The 19,082-nt window shown below is 40.9% G+C and overlaps 8 protein-coding genes across 8 annotated transcripts; 4 read left to right on the forward strand and 4 right to left on the reverse strand.

Moving 5' to 3' along the window:
* Positions 1–209: 209 nt before the first annotated feature.
* Positions 210–1,276, reverse strand: I206_101787 (uncharacterized protein; the record flags this gene model as incomplete). The annotated part of the gene is made up of 7 exons (XM_019157951.2): positions 210–274; positions 336–403; positions 467–534; positions 595–855; positions 916–963; positions 1,031–1,172; positions 1,230–1,276. 7 exons carry the CDS (start codon positions 1,274–1,276, stop codon positions 210–212), a joined length of 699 nt encoding a protein of 232 aa, XP_019008564.2.
* Positions 1,277–2,306: 1,030 nt separating this feature from the next.
* I206_101788 (uncharacterized protein) lies at positions 2,307–3,493 on the forward strand (the record flags this gene model as incomplete). Its single annotated transcript, XM_019157950.1, has 4 exons — positions 2,307–2,704; positions 2,772–2,847; positions 2,958–3,080; positions 3,152–3,493. 4 exons carry the CDS (start codon positions 2,307–2,309, stop codon positions 3,491–3,493), a joined length of 939 nt encoding a protein of 312 aa, XP_019008563.1.
* A 2,014-nt stretch (positions 3,494–5,507) lies between these two features.
* I206_101789 (uncharacterized protein) lies at positions 5,508–7,744 on the reverse strand (the record flags this gene model as incomplete). The annotated part of the gene is made up of 5 exons (XM_019157948.1): positions 5,508–5,989; positions 6,050–6,456; positions 6,525–6,947; positions 7,021–7,281; positions 7,356–7,744. The coding sequence occupies 5 exons, from the start codon at positions 7,742–7,744 to the stop codon at positions 5,508–5,510; spliced, it is 1,962 nt and encodes a 653-aa protein (XP_019008561.1).
* Positions 7,745–9,041: 1,297 nt separating this feature from the next.
* Positions 9,042–10,236, reverse strand: I206_101790 (NAD(P)H-hydrate epimerase; the record flags this gene model as incomplete). The annotated part of the gene is made up of 6 exons (XM_019157947.1): positions 9,042–9,135; positions 9,218–9,488; positions 9,621–9,822; positions 9,878–9,979; positions 10,039–10,086; positions 10,198–10,236. 6 exons carry the CDS (start codon positions 10,234–10,236, stop codon positions 9,042–9,044), a joined length of 756 nt encoding a protein of 251 aa, XP_019008560.1.
* Positions 10,237–10,677: 441 nt separating this feature from the next.
* Positions 10,678–12,767, reverse strand: I206_101791 (uncharacterized protein; the record flags this gene model as incomplete). The annotated part of the gene is made up of 3 exons (XM_019157946.1): positions 10,678–12,181; positions 12,294–12,439; positions 12,519–12,767. 3 exons carry the CDS (start codon positions 12,765–12,767, stop codon positions 10,678–10,680), a joined length of 1,899 nt encoding a protein of 632 aa, XP_019008559.1.
* Positions 12,768–14,719: 1,952 nt separating this feature from the next.
* On the forward strand, positions 14,720–15,046 carry I206_101792 (uncharacterized protein; the record flags this gene model as incomplete). Its single annotated transcript, XM_019157945.1, has 1 exon — positions 14,720–15,046. The coding sequence occupies one exon, from the start codon at positions 14,720–14,722 to the stop codon at positions 15,044–15,046; it is 327 nt and encodes a 108-aa protein (XP_019008558.1).
* Positions 15,047–15,682: 636 nt separating this feature from the next.
* Positions 15,683–17,519, forward strand: I206_101793 (uncharacterized protein; the record flags this gene model as incomplete). Its single annotated transcript, XM_070202455.1, has 3 exons — positions 15,683–16,249; positions 16,343–16,690; positions 16,761–17,519. 3 exons carry the CDS (start codon positions 15,683–15,685, stop codon positions 17,517–17,519), a joined length of 1,674 nt encoding a protein of 557 aa, XP_070058556.1.
* Positions 17,520–18,109: 590 nt separating this feature from the next.
* Positions 18,110–18,989, forward strand: I206_101794 (uncharacterized protein; the record flags this gene model as incomplete). The annotated part of the gene is made up of 2 exons (XM_070202456.1): positions 18,110–18,187; positions 18,330–18,989. 2 exons carry the CDS (start codon positions 18,110–18,112, stop codon positions 18,987–18,989), a joined length of 738 nt encoding a protein of 245 aa, XP_070058557.1.
* Positions 18,990–19,082: the final 93 nt, after the last annotated feature.

Consider the following 19,082-nt stretch of genomic DNA (forward strand, 5'->3'; position numbering starts at 1 on the left):
AGTTATTTATCGTAATAATTCATGTATCATATTGTAAACCACCGCTCATCATGACACAATCTAAAATCTAGGCATCTTTGTTCTCATCAAGACTTGAATGAGCTCCAGAACGGCCATCGCTAGTCTCTTACCATGTGGACTTCTGACCATTGCTGCGTTTCTCGATCAGCACAACAACAACTACCGAAATCAAGTCAGAGGGCAGCTTACTAGGTCCAAAGGGAACCTGAGGTTTCCGCTTTTGTCGCTTTTTCAATCACATCGATTATTTGAGCTGGATACGAGGTTCAGTGAGCAAGAGAGAGGTGAGAGTACAAGTGGAAATCAAAACTTACGAGCTACTTCATCTACGGTTTGAGGTGGTTTGACGCCTACAAAAGCTGAGGCGTATTGACCATTACCCCTAAGTAAGCGAAATTATAAGCTGATTTCTGGGATCTGGTTCTATTGGTATCGTATCACGTACGATTCAAAATAGCCAGGATCGATCAGGAAGGCTATCAAATCTGGTTCTTCAAAATGGATTTTCCTAGTCTATGATGAAACACTCACATCAGCGTAACCCCCTTCAAACGGGGAAATAATTTTACACACAAGATAATTAACAGCAGCTTTACTGGTTCCATAAGTAGTTTGTCCTTTGCAGTGGTCTTCATCACTCAAGCTACTCAGGGCAGAAGATATCACAATGAATTTACTCTGCTCCCTTGAATTTGGAGCAATTAAGAGATCTCTGACTGCTTGGTAAAGAATCAATGGACCACGAGTGTTGATGTTGAAATGATATGTGAATGATTCTGGGTCAATAGAAGAAATTGCATCTTGGTCCGAACATATACCAGAATTGGCTACGACCTATCATAATCGCACACTTAGCCCGCGCTTTTTGAGATCATGGGCTTATCTCAAACTTACGATGTCCAAATGAGTTATACCATGTTGACTTTTGAGTATTTCAACAGCCTGCACAAAGATTGAAGCCATGTTGAGCTCGTTGAGCCATCACTGAGTTTAACAGGCGAAAACATACTTGTTTGGGATCAGAAAGAGACTCGGAATCAATCTTAACGGTAATTACATTATCGAGATCTTCCATCGATGAAGGGTTTCGTACAGCTGCAATAACCTTGTAGCCTTTCGCGATGAGCAACTTGGCCAATCCCAGACCCAGCCTATTTAATAGATCAGTAATGAAGTCGTGATAAATGAGAGACCCAGCCTTGACTAACCCTCGATTGGCTCCTGTGATGAGCGCTACTTTCTGATTGTTGGCCATCGTGTTGCGGGGGTATGTATCTTTTCGATTTGGAAGAGATACTCAGAGTTCGAGATGGGCTGTCAGGTGACTTATACATTGAACAATTTATTCCTGGGTCTGCCTATTGCTTGATCCGAGTCGTGATGTCACGAACAGGAACAGATTTGATGACTAAGCTGACCGTCCTCAAGGCTATATTAAAACTGTTACCTGAATCAATTAGTAAGCTGATTGACCAAGAATTAGGGATTATCAAGTTCCAATACTGTATGCCGCAATGAGTTTGGCAAGATTCAACGCGACAATGCCGTCACCGAACCGCTGAAGTCGTGCCAAACTTATTGCAGTATACAGTATGGCTTGGGGCAATTCGACCGATTACGTCGCCGCGCGAGCCTCGATATAAGTTCGATAAGGTCTGAGAAGGAATCGACCAGCTCACTGAATGTTTCTCGTGCCACTGAGTTGGACGCCGAATATTATTCGTAGAATTATAGTAGCAATGGAATTTACAACGATTGTTGATAGCGCATTTCGGCCCCATCCGACATTCGCGTCTTCGGCATACTCGTATTGCATCCGCTTTTGCATTCCGCGGTAAGATCACAATGATTGGCGAGCAAGAGGAAGTATGCATCTCCGACATCCAGGCGGGATAGGGCACAGCGTCGGTATACGTCATACGCAGGCATCGTCGTGTATAGCCCTTCATGCAGAAATTGAGTGGAATGCACCACTGTGAATTATGGGCAAGAATGTAGTCGTTGAAGCACAAACGGGATCAAATATCGTTCGAGTAATGTTCGAACGCGGTAGATAGGAAAAATCAACGCGACGCGTTTCCTGCTTTATTTCTTCGATATATTATCCTTGCAACAACGTGCTAACATACTTCCTACAGGCGATCCAGCAGCCAGATAGCCTGCGAGCGCATACTATTGATATCGTCAGAACGAAATACTCCGACCGAAAGACTTGTCATTCTCGTGCACAACGACTGATTCTAGCGAATTAAACGGGTCAACGATTTACCAGATCGCGCAACATTATGTCGGGCCTGGACGACCTTTTCAATTCGCCTGTCAAAGCACCGCCCCCTCGCTCTCCAATAAGATCTCGTTCAGCCTCTCCCATATCGCCCTCACGTCCCGCTGTCGAGATTTACAACGAAAACCCCCTATTCTTTTCTCCAGGAGGCCCATCGGAATTTGGTTCACCTTCACGCCCGCGACCACGACAACGATCGGTCTCTCCTACCTTATCAACACATCCTCCTGCCGGACAAAGTAGAAACATACCGGCGCCGGAAGATGCACGATATAGGACTCATCAACAAGGAGACTTCGAAGACCCCTTTGCAGCGCTACATGCTGCGAACAATGGGGACGATGACGAGCAGGAAGGAGGAAAAAAGAGAAGGGTTATGGCGAAAGTAGATGCGGACCGGTAAGAATTCTCGTTCTCCCGGTCAAGTTTGGGGCACGTGCTGAATGCTGAATAATGAATTCTTCAGTCTGACCAGCGATCGAGGAATACCGGCACTATGCAGAGCGGCGAAGAAGTTTAAGGTGAAAGGCAAGGGCTACGAGGTGAGTAAGAGTTCCGTGATAATTGAGCGTAAGAAGGTCGGCTCAATCCTCCTTTGGTATCATTTGACCTCTTCTCGCTACTCTCCGCAATGGAAAATGCAATGAAAAAGTCTCAAGATTTGACGAACTTGCTCAACATGTACCAAATGTGGGCGCACGGAATGTTCCCCAAAGGCGACTTTCAGCATACGATCAATAGAGTAGAAGTGATATGTAGATCAAAGCGAATGGAGGTGAGCCATTTCTATCGATATGATCCTCGAACGCCGCTTTTCGTGACATTACCAACGCCCATCCGTCACAGTCCGCCTTGAAGGGATATCGAGAAGCCTTTTATCCTCCACCTCGATCGCCCTCTCCACCTCCAGTGTCAGATCGCGGTATCACACCGCCCACCGCTTCACAAGAGATTGAAGTACCAGAACGTGCAGAACCACTTTTCTATTCCCGACCACCGCAGGACGATGCAATGGACGCCGATTTGGAGGAGATGATGGCTTTGGAAGAGATGGAAAGGGGTATCTCAACAACCGAGGCAGTCCACCTCTCTGGTACCGCTGGCAAACAGCTCAGCGGACTCGCCGCACATGGTAGTGATGTTACAGTGAATGAGGATATAGACGAATGGGAAGGCTTGTACAATTAGACCCTCGAATGTATGATTACCGTGTATCGTCCTCAGCGTGAGGTAGCACATTTGGGCTTTCACAATGGTCACTGCGAAAATGGTGATACACAATTCGTGAGTGCACGGTGGGCAGATTTACAGAGGAACAAGGTTGCAATCATCCATGGGCATTGGTCAGATATCAACAAACGCAATCGTCAAATACGTGCATCGTGACCTTGAGAAGAAGATTTGTATAGACAAGATTAGATTTCAAATCATTCCATCAATATTGGAGATAAATTTCAGTATGCCGGTTTAAAAATTCATACAATGAGTGTTGGGTAGGTTGACAATGTGATATTTTAGTCACAATGGAAGGTCACTAATGTATAGTCGTCGACTTTGTTGGACTTAACTTTGTCGGCGATTTGACTAGCCCAACAGTGGTCGATCTGCTTTCGGTGTTGATCGGCGATCCTAAAGTCTGTAATCACTTTCATAGGTCGGGAGCTTTTACATCCGACGCAGTAAAATCCTCCGCTTCGGGTACCTATTGTATTAGCATAAGTGATCGGCTTGTTTTCCCATTTCTCCATCAATTCCGATGATTCTGGCTGATTCCAGCTCAACGTGATCTTACCAGGCGCTCGCTGTATGTGTTTATTGGGACATACCATGAGCTTGTTCTCCGTTTCAAAAATGGCTGATAATTTCTCTGTTTCTACCTGAGTCGGAGTGGAATCTTGATCTGCTCTTGACGACTTGCTGATGGTCTGCATCGAGCAAAAAGAATTCATTAATTACGAGTGTAAGAACATGGTTGAATGAAGACCTACACATTCTGTTCCAGGCGTTTTGGCGAAATACGAGCGTAATCTCCTGAAAGTCAGCGATCCCGTGACGGTATGAACCTTCTCCTCTGTGCGTTTAATCGTATCAATACAGGGGTCGATTTGGCTGGTACGAGAGATCGCTGTACTGGAAAAACCGGCTCCTTCCTTTACTGTCCCTTCTGACGTATTCTGATGGACATGTCTAGATTGACTAACGTAAGCAATCCTGACGGTGGGGTCTCCCGGGAGGTGTGCTTCGAGCTGCTCGGGATCGCAACCCAGCAAAGTGTAATCCTTAAGTTTGTCCGAAAAGGCGGTAAATTTAGTAGTAGTGCTCATTATGATTGGTTTCTGTAAATAGAGAAATAAAGGCAGATAAACTCTGGGTGATTGGGATATTGATCAATGTGATGTGAGAAACGGCGGGTTTGAAATGTACTGGAGTGGAAGAGAATGCGAGGTAGCTTATATATATATTGACAAAGTACCTCCAGGAGATCAGCTATCCATTATTCGCGATTGAGAAGTCCACGACAGTGGTAGAAAGGAAGCAACAATATGTTCAGGGCCAGGACCATGACGACTCTGCTTACAGCCTCCCTTGACTAGCAAAGTCATTTGAAGGCCCTTCCCTTCACCATTCAGTCTTAGTCTATAAATATTACATCATGATGTATCATTGTCATGCATAAGTGTTGCACAAGACCAGCGTTCGATCAGCCATTTTGTAAGGAAGCCTTCCAATGCAGGGCAACTTGCTCTTTCAAGTTGACCCAATTCGAAGTGACTCCACGATACTTGTCACTATCCTTTCAGATAGTCTCTGTGACGGAAGTGTCATACAAATGATGCATCCAATTTTACCTTTCCTATGACGATAATCCTCTCCGTGATGATCGGCGAGTGTATGACCAATCTTCTTTCCCCACTTGCCGGCCCGAAGACTTCCTCATTCACATCACGAGAGTGAGGTGTACAGTGAGCCTTCTTACGCACTCACTGAGACCGCTATACTGTAGCGCTCTGGGCCGAGCCAGCCTGCACCGGAGGCTCATCGTGGATCAATAAAAGGAAAGGAGTGTGAAAGAATTTCTTTGATGGCCTCGTCATTCCTGCACCATAACGCTATTGATAATTATTATATTCATAACTCATTAGACATACGGAATATCCACTAAAATAGGTAACCTGTTGTATTTGCATGATATGTATAGAGATTAAACAGCACTTCGACCTTCCTTTTCAGCTATCACGGCAGCTCCATCTATTTGTCTTTCACTTGAAGGTAAAGAAGCATCGATAGCACCTTGTGCATCACCAACTTGAGCAGTAGCTACAGCTAATTCTTCTTCCTTTGTAGCTTCCAATGCGTCTTTTTCTTTGGCAGATTGCTTGGCAGCTTCTTCTTCTTCTTTAGTAGCGATTTTGTCGTTCTTTAAGATCAATGCACCAGCAAGAGCGATTATAGCTAGAGGTAAACCGATGATATACACTTGAGAAAGGGTCTTGCAATATGCCGCTAGTACTGCAGGTCTCATTTCATCTGGTACGTAGGTCCATATTGCTGTAGCATCGTTGACTACTGCCATTACGATTGTTTCTGTTATTCCTGGAACGGATGATCTGAGGTGTCTTTGAATCATGTTCTCAAATACACTTCCACCCATTGAAAGAGCGACAATTCGACCAGCGAAACCAACTGAGAATGCAAGGATATTAGCTATATTACATTTAGATTGATATGAAGGATTTGACTCACTGAAAACGGTCATACCAGTACCAAGGGAGATTAACCAAGGTTCTCTTCTGAGCTCATGTTGTACCGAAATCATAACGTTTTGAAGACAACAACCGATACCAACACCCAATATAACTTGGAATCCGTATAAGTGAGCCATAGGAGTAGAAGGTTTGATAGTGTAAAATAAGCCGGATGCAATAGCGAGTAAGATAGGACCGCAAACAATTACTGGCTTGAATCGGCCGATTTTTGGGATAATTCTTGATGAGACAATTAAAGTGGCGACTTGAACCAAGATAAGGGGTAGAAGCTTAACACCAGCTGCAGTGGCTGAAGTGTGATATACAGCTTGATAAGTGATAGATAGGTAGTAAACCAGAATCATGAAAACACCAAATACACAGAAACAGACCATTGAAGCTCCACTATATTGGGAAAAAGTATTATCAATTATAGATCCGTGATCATTCGATGAGATGGAGATGAGACTTACATGACATTTCTTCGTTTGAGTAAACGAAGTTTAAACATCTGATTATCGGAACCAATCAACATTTCGTATAAGACAAATGCGGGGATGAGTATGACTGAAAGTACGATGCAAACGATGACTCCTCCATTTTTCCATGATTTGGTGACACCTCCCCATTGAGTGAAGAGGATGAAAGAAATAGCCCAACCCATAGCAATGACCATACCTCCCCAATCACATTTGACTACTTGCCAAAACATCTTCTTTGAGTATCCTTCATATGCCTTTTCACGTCCAAGTGGTGGTCTTGTAGGTTGGAAGAATGCGATACAAGCAACGGCTACACCTCCGAATGGTAAATTAATGTAGAAACACCATCTCCAAGATACGTGATCTGCAAAGGCACCACCGAGTAAAGGTCCAATAACAGAGGCAATGGCGAAACTATGATAGCAATCGAGGTAATTAGCTTACTGAGCGGAAAGAAGAAGGTCTATGATAGAAATACAAGACTCACCATACACCGAAAAGAGCGAAATACTGAGCTCGATTGTGTAGCGAAGTCAACTCGGCAATAATGACCATACCTCCACTGAAGATACCAGCAGCGCCTAAACCAGCTAAAGCTCTTCCCAAAATTAGAACATCCATATTTGGAGCTACACCACAAACTAGAGATCCGATTTCGAAGATGAAGACGGCAAACATCATAACATGTTTAGAAGGGAAGATGTTCATCCATTGTGAATAGAGTAAATTAAAACCGAGTAAAGTGAGGCTGGGAGGTTGAGAAAATCAAAGCGTTAGCCAAGATTTCCTGGTATTTGTCAGAATCAATTCGGCTGTACTTACAAGAAGCCGGAGGCTAACCAAGATAGTTTGGTGAGGGAGTTGAATTCGGCCGTGATTTTAGGAATAGCAGTAGCCACTATCAATTGATCTAGAGCGAAAAGGAAGATACAGACCATCAAAGATGCAAAGATGGCCCAAAATCTCGCTTTCGGTAATTCCATAGGTGCATGTGTAGCTGAAACTCCAGTAGGAGGTGCACGAGATTTATGTTCTTTCTTGGATTTATCACCCTTTCCTAAACCTTGAGAAGAAGCTTGACTGCTGGTGGTATCAGTTTTGGGTAAACCGGTACCGATCGATCCAGTAGTAGCTGGAGCACCACCGGGAATCTGTTGTTTGACGGGATTGGAATTAGTCTCGGAATGTATTGTGGTAGTTGGTGAAGGCATATTGGAATGATGTTCCACACTAGTGTTAGCCATTGAGATTCGACTTTCAAAGAGGTCTCGAGAGTATGATGATTATGTTGAGAATTGATCAAAGGAATTATTTCACTTCTTCACTATATCGATATTTTGTAAAGTATTAAGAAGATACGAGTAGATACATATTATTGTCGTTGTTATCGATGTATATTTATATCTATGAAAAGACTTGAAATCCAACGCATGAGTGTCACCTCGGCTCAAGAATCAAAAGATCAATCATTGATGCAATGAATTAACATGGAATGAACGTGAGCGCCGCCGAAGCTCGGTGCTCGGCCTGTTCAATTATTATAGCACTCTGTGGATTTTTTGTTTACAAAAATAGATTCATTCACTTTTAATGAAGAGATCAGCCCTAGGTAGTAAAAGTTGAATCAGGGCGTCATACGGTAGATCCCCTTTAGTCCCTATAATCAAGTTACGCTTAAAAGTGTTTGAGATCTCATTACGATAACTTTACCTCGGGGACCGAAGAGAACAAAAGATCAACAAAATCACTGGCGCGTCAATACCGGCAAAATAATCTTTTATTTTGATAATTTCTCAAACGGGCACGTCGGGATAACGGTTTCTACTTGAATGGGTAAGGTGTATTTGTAGCAGAATGAATCAGTCCAAAGCAAAATGTCTTGTCGCGTGTAAATTGATTCAATCTCAAGGTGCTAGTATCAAACACGACACAATATCTTCATGGGAAAAGTAATTATTGTGGTTGGACAAAGGTAGATTAGCAATGTGCGGCACACATTCACATTCGCTCGGGCAACGCCAAGCTGAAGTCTCGAGCGTATATCTCATTCGGGCCATTGTGAATCCCTGAATCAATCGACACTACAGAATCACACTAAACTGTAATATCCTGTGTGCCTTACGGCTTATCGTCTCCTTCCGAGGCATAGGGGATGATTGAAGCGGATCATGCGAGCTCTCATACTTAAGAACGCCGAAGCAGCAGATAACCGTAACGCTTAATAAATTAAGTAGGCCGAGGTGATAAGCTCGCGCAACATTGCCAGTGATGTCTCTATGCTTCATCCAAAGCTGTTTATCTAGTTAGACAATATGGATTCTACGGTCATTATGGTTTACGAAGTGCTCCAGGGCTTTCCTCCGTAGGCGTGAGACTAGGCTCATAGCCCGTCCAATCATAACTCCTGTAAATGAAATGTTACCTTGACTTGGTGTGGTTATTCAACATGGCGATACATGTGATCTCACTACATGTTTCTGTTATGACTTTGGTCAATGCATGATAATCCTACTGCTTTGAGGTAAGGGCAGAAGGCAATTCTACAACCTGATCAACCCCCTGATATTCCGGTAGATTCAATTCGAATTTCTTAGCCAATTCACTGCATGATGAATTAGCCATCAAACTCTGTTCGCATTGTTGCTTCTGTCTGACTGAGACTAGCCAGTGATTCTCAAACTTACTTAGGAACAAATCTTCCACCTAACCAATGTTTTCCTTTGAAATTCTTCACACCTTCCTTTGGAGCTGTCAAACTGACTAACACTTCAGGTTCAAAAGTCTTGATAGATTGTGAATTACCTTGTTCATCTTTCTCCGTATATAATGGTTGAAGTCCATCTGTTACTGACCATCCAGAAGGTATATCAACCGAGACTATAGGTATGGAAGTTGCTGTTATAGCGTTGAGAACTTTGTCAAAAGGAGCTCTAAGTGGAGGATGAAATGAGAAGCCTAGTAATTCGAGTCATCATCATGTCAGTGATATTCACGCGTAATTCAGTTAGATGGGAATGGGGATAGGAATGGGAATGGCCTAGGGCATTACAGTATATTCGATAAATTGATGTTCAGTTAATAACCTACCAAAAATAGCATCCAAAATGACATCAGTATCCTTTAACCCATTATTGAATTCTTCTACATCTTTAATCACTGGTATATTCAGATTTTCACATTGTTTCAATAAACTTTGATATATATCTTTTGAACCTGGTTTTGGAAGATAAATAGTTGGTTTATATGAGAAATGGTGTAAATGTCTAGCAGCTACTAAACCGTCTCCACCCTATTGGAAACATATCAGTCGGCTTCATATGCGGGTGTGAGTAGAGCAGACTAACCTGATTCCCTGGCCCACAAGCTACCATCACTTTTTTATGTGTAGCTGAAGGATAAGATTTATATAACGCTTGAGCACATGATAATCCGGCTAATTCCATTAACTAATCTGTACAATTAGTTGCTTTTGCTCGACCATAATGAGAAAGTTCAACTGACTCACTTGATCAAGAGAGAATGCACCAGAAGATGACATAAGCTCTTCATCAATCTGACAGTTCCTCATCAGCATTCAGTTTGCCAAGCTTCGGGATGTTGGTGAGATCGGATACGATAAAACGGTATAAAGCAGAATTTGTAGAGTGGAGGAAAACTAGCTTACTTGCTGAGCAATTTTTTGACTTATATATCGAATCGACATTTTGCAAAAATTATTCGTGGTACGCTTTGCTAGCTTGTATATTAGGTAAAGATCTTTTCAAAAGCTGAAGAAGCAAGAAAGCAATTTTAGTGACAACATTATGGCTTGTACAGTAAGAATTAGACGAATTGTGACATCATCGTTTGAAACCGCGGACAAAGGAAGTGGAGGTTGTCCACTTGCTTCTCAGCGTTCTAGGTGCTAAATCCACAATATAATTCAACACGAGTCACAATCGAATGAATTCTACACGGGAGAGTAGGTCAAGAGAGAAGTGGTATGCATGTGCTAGGTATATGTACGGCTTGGGAGATATACTGTCGTAGCGTTTCGTATCCGCTCTATCAGCACTCGAACTGCACTGTTCACTGATTCTGGGAAGATCATCCTTATCCTGCTGTCCTCCGGCAAAATTCAGCGCTATTGGGAAAGTTTCGGAGGTCACGCATTCTGCAGTTTGACTTCTTCGGAAGCTCCTGCATTCCCATCTTGTGTAATGATCGATTGCTCTTCCAAGATCTTATTCATACCCTCAATATCCCATTCCTTGATTGTCCATTTATTCTCTCCATCTTCAAACATCTCTTTCATTCTCTTTTCGTCTTCCGTACCTTCCATGACAATACTGATAACCCTTTGTGCTTGATTCCTAACATTATCATTCTCCGCAGCATCAGTACCCAATCTACCTAATCGTCCAGTTACCAAATCATAAAATTTAAGCTTATCCTTAACTCCTCCAGATTGTCTTTTATTTTTAGTTAAACCTTTATAATCTAATCCATCTAAAAGATAAATCGTATGTAAATCTTGAAGATGTATACCAGTTATTGAACTTCTTTTAGCTAGTAATATAGGTAATTCACTTTCAATTTCAGGTTGAATTTCCGATAAAATACTTAAATCTAAATTAATCAATTCAGGTTGTATTATTAAAGATGAAATACCTAAATTTGATAATTCTTCTGATAAAGTGTTTAATGAAATTCCCTCCGGAGGTAGAATTAAAGAATATTTTCCTTTTGGTGGTGGAGAAGTAAGATGAATTATTGATAATGCTTCTATCATATTTGCGGATATTCCCCTTTTATCGCTTTGTTTAAATTGCCCATCTTTCCAATCCTTATCGGCAATTTCTTTATTAGGAGGAATATACGAAGACGGTATTTTGGGATCTAAAGTCGAAATCGAGCCATCTTCAGAATTGATTACTAAAGCGTAATGTTCAGGTTGATTTTGCCGATGATTCTCCCTCACGACCGCAACTGAAGCAGGATTTGGATCTGCATTTTCAGAAGCAAGTTTGGATTTTATAGCATTCAGTAAACGGTTTCTAATATCTTTCAACTTATCTGACGCTCCTTGTGTAAAATCCAGATCAACCAAATGAGAATTTGACTTCTTGATCCATCCTCGAGTTTTCACTAATCGTTTAAAGTCTTTATTCAGACTGGAAGAAATCCATATCGTGTTAACATCATTTCGTCTACAGGAATAATCTAATTCGTTTTTACCCTTAGATTGGATGTTCAGTAAATTATTTAAACTTGATATAATAGGTGGAGGATGTTTGAATAATGTATGATTTATCAACATGTTAGGTGTTGAATGTCTGCTTGGTAAAGGACCTATCATTGTATCTGGTTCATCTAGGAAAATGTATTTCAATGAATCGAGATTTGATAGATCGTAAGATAACAGATCTTTAGGAGTGGAGATAATGATTGGTGTGTTCGGACTGGCCCTTTTTGTAGTGTCACCGAAAGTCGGTGGTAGGATAGTGAAAAGGGATTCGTCGATTTCGCTTGGTGGAGAAAGTTGTAGCAGGTGAGTATGAATTTGGTGCGCCAAGTATAGTGTAGGTACAAGTATCATAACCTTGGTATCTGTTTGTGACTTGGACCTCATGATGATATTCATAGCGCTCAGAGCTAATGCTAGTGTCCTGAGCACATACACCCAAATCAGCTGCTTGAATTTGAGTCATAATATCGAAACACGGAGCTGAGTATACGGGTCAGGCGTGACAGATAGATCGAAATCTTGGAGGTACTCACTTGCCTCGACCCATATCATCTTTCAGATAAACCTCTTTCCCAGCTCCAACAGCTAATAAGAATAACTTTTGAGCTTGAGTAGGTTGATTTATGTGAGGATAAGCATGGAAAAGATTTTCGACCAATTGTTGCCCAATTCCTAGTTCCTAATTAGCCGTTGAAAATCAGTGAAAAATCAGCCTCCTTAATTGATAATACAGACTGAACAATATAGCCGAAACTTACAGTCCATGATGAGATATTTTGAGAAGATCGGTTTGAGGATGAGGTCCGGCGACTTCCATTCACGCTATTTATTGTCCACAATTTGCTTTCAAGGGGCCTAGAAGGGCTCACATAGCTTGTTCTAGACAAAATTAGTCTTGAATTTGATGTTGTTGATAGATATCTGGAAAACACTCTTGCGCCGATTTTTGAGCTCATTGGCCGATCTATGAGTAATCCGGCGACAGCCCGACATGACCTACAGACCATCTTGAGAGATGTGCTCGTCCAATCTTTCCCGTAAAGACTCTATCAAGAATATCAATAATCATTATCGCAAGATTTGGGTCCAAGTCGGTCAACGGAAGTTTCGAAAAAATCCAAGTCTGACGTATGTAGATCGGTCATCACCGCTTAATTTGAGTTTTACGGAATGTAATCTCATATCGTGACAGTCAAAACAGTAGTGATATTCATCAACCAATATATGTATCTTTGCTAGCCTTTCTATGTTGACAGAGAGGTTTGGTCTATTGGTACATATGCCACTGCAAAGTTGCAAGAAGAAAACTTGGTTTCATATGTACATCGATTCTGCTGAGAATACTCTTTGCTTAAAGAGTGCAAGGGGTAATATGGTAATTGGCTTTACCCGCGTGATAAAGTTTCAGATTTAACCCTGAAAGTTAAGCTACCTCGGCCAGGTAGACTTTTTGGTGAATCTTCTCTACTTCGAGGTTCTTAGAAAGCGATAAAGATGCAGGCTGACATGATCGATGAGCTCGTCGCGGAGTAGTACGAGGTGACGGACAACACCATTCGAGATCATGTATCATCACAAGATGTTTGATTGAAGAGACATGAACAAACAATCATACTTAGGAAGCTTCCGAGTCACGTTCAGGGTTTTAACTTAAACCGTCAAAGTCAAATACGTAGTATCATATTTACGTTGTTTTAGCAGGAATGTAAGTTATGAGTCAATTGATCATGTTACATCTTGGAACGATAAGGTCTATCATCACCTCAAGTATATCCTTTGGACATTCATGCTATAATCTTTTTATTATACTTATTTTGAATCCAAAAAAAAACCAATCAATAGGATACGTGCATGAAGAAGAACAATAAGAGGATTTTCCAAAAGTGATAAAAACCAAGTTACGATAGATCTTATTGTTCCAGGTGAAAACAAGGAGAAAACACAAAAGATCCGATATTATTGTTCTTTGTTATTGTTGTCCCATCTAGTGGCTTAATTTGTGATGGCCGCTACATCAATCCGAACTACGGCCAATAATGCAAGTGGAAGTGGAGTACCTTTGAGTCATACGCATCAGCACACATCTAGATATGAATATCCCTTAGATCAAAGTGGTTCAGGAAGAGAAAGCAGAGGAGGTCCAAGTTCGGGATCAGTACATCCGTAAGTGTCTTTTTACTTCATCATACATGATTAGAATGGTTGTGCTGGTAGAGGATGCGTGGGATAGGAATGGGGATGACATTATTCTATTTTGGACCTCTCTATATGTAATGGAAAATGCTGATGATTGCTTTGTTTTCTTCCAAAAATGCTTATTGTTCTAAACTTTATCTGACACCTTTACCCCTCTCTTGGATCGATCAATTCAACAATTTCAATCAAAATGGTTCCACCCTATTCCTATTCAAATCGCAAATGATCATTTCTGATGAATATTTACTATTTGTTTCATACTCGCACTAAAAACTTGATCTTTGACACAATCTGTCCTGTCTACTCATCTATCTTTCGGTACCTTGACTACCATCATATTCGACACTTCTTTTGGATCACTACCGTCAATTCCCTCCTACCGCACTTCAATAATCATTGGGTTGTGTATTGCCTGGTGTCCCGTGCATCATTCTATCTTGATTCCTATCGCTATTCGTCTTACCTACACATCCACACACAACGTGCCTTCTTACCCATTCCCGTCAAATCTCTCACTCTCACCATATCGCGATACACAATACACCATTATCCTTCTTAACGTCACCATCACCATCATTGCTATCGCTTTTCGCTGTTCATCTGATACTTAAACGCCATCCTGTCGAACTGTTTCACTCTTTCATCTATTGTTATTCTAAACACGCATACCCTTTTAACTTGTCACCCCTATCACTCCAACACGTACAATTTTAATTTCTTTCATCCGTTATTGTTGCCCGTCACAACGGTACTCATGCCGATCATGCTGGTCCATTCGACACCACCTTTACCCCCTCGTCTTCCACCTATGCACCCTCGACCATTCTCCACATCGATGACGAATGGGCATCGCGTTGTCTCTTCACCTGGACTCATTAACGGTCAACTTACACAACAATTTCACGTACAAACACCACTTGCGCCTCCGCCTTTTATCCGTAGAACTTCGTCTTTGAGAGATCCGCCGCCGGGAGCAAGCAGGTCACCTTCGATTGTAGAATCAGAAGACCAAGAGGACGACGAATTCATGGCTCATCAGACTAGATCCGGTAGAAGGAAGGTCAGCAGAAAGAAGGATGATCAGACGTGAGTACTGTTACTTTCTTATTCCGGAGGTTGGCAATATCCATATTGAGTACGATATTCGTCATCTGTCTACTTGCCTTCCTGACTTAAGTCAAAAAGGAACCCCAATTCGTTTTGCTCCTTTCACCTCTTGAAAGCTTCAATCATGTATCACCCCCACTGCGGCTTCGGCTATGCCAATCGCACTCATCTAATTGCTCCCTTATAGATGACCTCCTTCTTCTTCCCTTCACACTTTGTCTGCGATATTTTGAGATGGGGTTCTGCAGGAAGTCCACTGAATCTCATACAATTGCTCCGCCCCCTCCTCCGTTCTCTCGAGTATGAGGATCCCCTGTTTTTGTTCTACTTGTTACGATAGGCTTTGAACTCTATGACGCGAATCCAGTGGTTTCTCCGGTATCTCCAATCTATCCTTTGTGATTTAGTCCACTGAAACATGCTTCATTCATGAAGCCTTCCCTAACTTCACCCCGATATGAGCTATGATGTTGTCTGCCGTGCTAGCGCCGTAATGAGCTTGATATAGCCTAGATATACGGATGTTCTGTCTTTCCAATGGTCCATCACTTGTGTACTTTACTTCTCTCTGTCTCTACTTCAAGAAGAAGTAGGAATACCTCGCTGACATCCCGCTATTATGCCTGACTTATTTGACCCTTATTTGACTCCGCCTCCCTCTCGTCGAACATCCCTTGCCTATGACGCTTTACCCCAATCAAAACACCTTTTTTCCAAACATCGATCGTCGCTTGTCGACACAATCTCCGGCGCTTGTGACAATGCTCTGTCATTTCGACGACATTCGCTTCCACTCAATGCTCGATTTCGGTTGCCTCCTGTAATACTGGCTAAGGACGATAGTGGAGAAGCGGCCGAAGGCGAGAATGACGAGGATGTTCGCCTGGATGGACGGGCGGATAAACGAAGACGGGTTACCAAGGGTGGCAAATCAGTGGATGCTGTACCCTCCCCAAGAAAAGATAGATCTGGTGAAGGGTCTGCGTCGACATCACCACCACGTCTTGGTACAGCCACCTCACAGCCTTCGCGAAATGGCAGGCCATTAGCCTTGGCTCCAATAAAACCTATCGGTTTTGCAGCTGCGAGAGAAGCACGAAGAGATGATAATGGTAATCAAGCTTTACCTTCACCTGTTGTTATGGGATTTGACTTTAAGGCTATCGATGAAGATCAGCTGAAGACCGTAGGTTTGAATACTTCTCTACTCACAAAACAACTCAAACCCTGCTTCGCAAGTGAGAATGACAAGAATCAAGTTGAATTTATGACTGAACAGGTACGCGATACGATATCCATAAAAGAACAACAACAAGCCCTTATCGCTGCTCGAAGAAGAGAAGTCGCTCAATCGCAACCTTCAACACCAAAAGAATTGACATTCAAAGGTTGGGCACCGAAAGATCCGAGTAACAATAACACCAATAACAGCCTGCCACCGCATGCTGACAATGTTACGAACTCGATCAACTCTCGTGAAAGCTTCAGCGGTCCCTCAACCTCAGGCAGTAACCCTCTCAGTGGAGGCGGTGGTGTAGGCAGAAGAAGAGAAAAGACGAGAGACAAGGTTGAGAAGATGAGTATTGTCACCTCCGCTACTGAACGTGATGTTGTTCCTGGATCGAAGGTTAGTTTCATACCACTCACTTTGAGCGCAATAACGACTGAATGTTGACAACTCTCTCTCTCTTATACAGAGTGCACCTCTGAATCATCAAGGTCTGGCTTCACAACAAGCTTCGCCGCGAGAACCGCCTTCAGGCAGTCAAACTTCCGTACCACCTCATATATTACCCCCTTTACAGGATTACGGTCATCACGGAAGTGGTTTGACGGATCCCCGGACCGCACCTATCGGTCATAGATCACGGAATGGAGAAGAGCACGAGTTTGCAAGACAACAAGGACCATATTATAATTTACCACAAACTCGACCCCTTGGTAGACCATACGAATCTCAAGGTAATTTACGTGGTCCAGCGACGGTATCAGATCGTCGAAATTTCTCTGTTCCTCAAATTCCTCCTTCTGCCTCGACACGTTACGAACCGGGCGTTCCATCACCCAGGAGATCATCATTACATCAAAGTTCAAATACATCACCGTCATCCTCTTCACCTCGAGTATCCAGGGAAACGTTCCTTCAACCTTTTAACCAATTATACGATCTCATTTATACTCAAATGGATTCGTACAGATATCAGTTAGGTGATTTACATAATCGATATGAAAGTTTATATTCACAACAATTAACCCAAATGAACGAATTTAAAAATACCGCCAATGCCTCTAATACTCTCTTGGGTAATCTACAACAATCCGCTGATAGTCTGAAGGATATGGTACGGTATGAAGTGGAGCGAAATAATTCAAACAAAGATAGGGAGATTGAAGAGCTCAGGGAAAGGTTGAGAAGGTTGGAAGAGAGGGATGGTGGTGAAAATGGAGGAAAGTGAACATAGAAGAGGGATTTTGATACTTTCCTGTGATTGGGTTGAAATGACTTCTTTTACAGATTCTATACCTGAATCAACTGTCAGGTATTTATGATGAATCACAACAGTAAGCGATCTGAGCTGTGCTGTATATACAAGGTACTGAAGTCAAGGGTTTGATATTTCGATCAATTTTCATGTAATTTCTTGGGATTTTCTTGTTAAATTCTTGGACATTTAGACGTCTTTTCTCATTTCTAGTATTTTAATCCCAACGTGTCATGTGCTATTCAGTATGTATATATACAGAACATGATCAAAGAAATACTTGGCAACGAGACTCAATAGTATATTTCAGGTTTGTTTCTCTTTTTCCTTTATACCGGCATCAACCGTAGGATTTAACCGAGATTGAATTGTGATGTAGTCATGTCGGCAATTCAAGTTGAATTAGGGAATTCAAAAAAGTATTTGAGAAATCTTGTGCTTGAATCCAAGATACATATACATACATGAGGCTTGAAAATTCTTTTGATATCTTCGTTCCGTCGAGCATAATGTTCAAGATTATGAAGGATTGGAGATAAACTCGGATTTAGATATGATAAGAAATGACACAACCTATTCCAGCATCAGAAACAAAACATTTAAATCAATTAAATCATCCTTTAATTTATCCTTTTGAAAATGTAATTATTCCTTTAAAACAAATTTCTTTAAATAAAGAAGGGAAAAGTACAGGTACAACGGGAACTACATTATGGTTATCTTCACAAATACTTTCATTATATTTATGTACAAATGTTTTTAATTCTAATGAAAAGAAAAAAGGAGAGAAAAAAAAAAAAAAAGAAAAAAATTTTAGAATTAGGAAGTGGAATTGGTTATTCAAGTTTAAATTTATTATCAAAAGGTTTTAAATTAATTTCAACAGATATTCAACCAATTTTAAATGATGTTTTAAAACCTAATTTAATTGAAGGAATTAAAATTTTAAATGAAAATGAAATTAAAATTAATATTGAAGAAGATTTAAAATTTATTGAATTAAATTGGATTAAAATTTCAAATTTATATGATAATTATATTTTTGAAAAAAATAATTTAAATAATTTAATTGAAATTGAAAATTTTAAAAAAGAATTTGAATTTGAATATTTTAAAGAAATTAATTTTATAATTTTATCAGATACTTTTTATACAATTGAATTAATTAAACCATTATGGAAAACTTTGATTTTAATTTCAATTTTTTCTTCAAATACAAGTAAAAATAAAAAATCAAATTTACCAATAATTTATATTAGTTTAGAAAGAAGAGATTCAATTTTAATTGATAAAGCTTTAGATGAAGGTAAAAATTTAGGATTTAATTTAAAACAAATCCATAAATTAACATTAAAAAAGGAAATTGAAAAATATTGGAATAATTGGAAAGATGAAGATTGGGATGATATTGAAATTTGGAAATGTCGTTGGAAAGGAAAATAGAGCATAATTGTTTTTTTCAGAATATCGGTACTGGAAAATTTCAAAAATTTATCACCATGTTGTATCTAAGTAATTTACATCTCATGTACGATA

Source organism: Kwoniella pini, chromosome 2, assembly GCF_000512605.2.
Source record: "Kwoniella pini CBS 10737 chromosome 2, complete sequence".
Lineage (NCBI taxonomy): Eukaryota > Fungi > Basidiomycota > Tremellomycetes > Tremellales > Cryptococcaceae > Kwoniella > Kwoniella pini.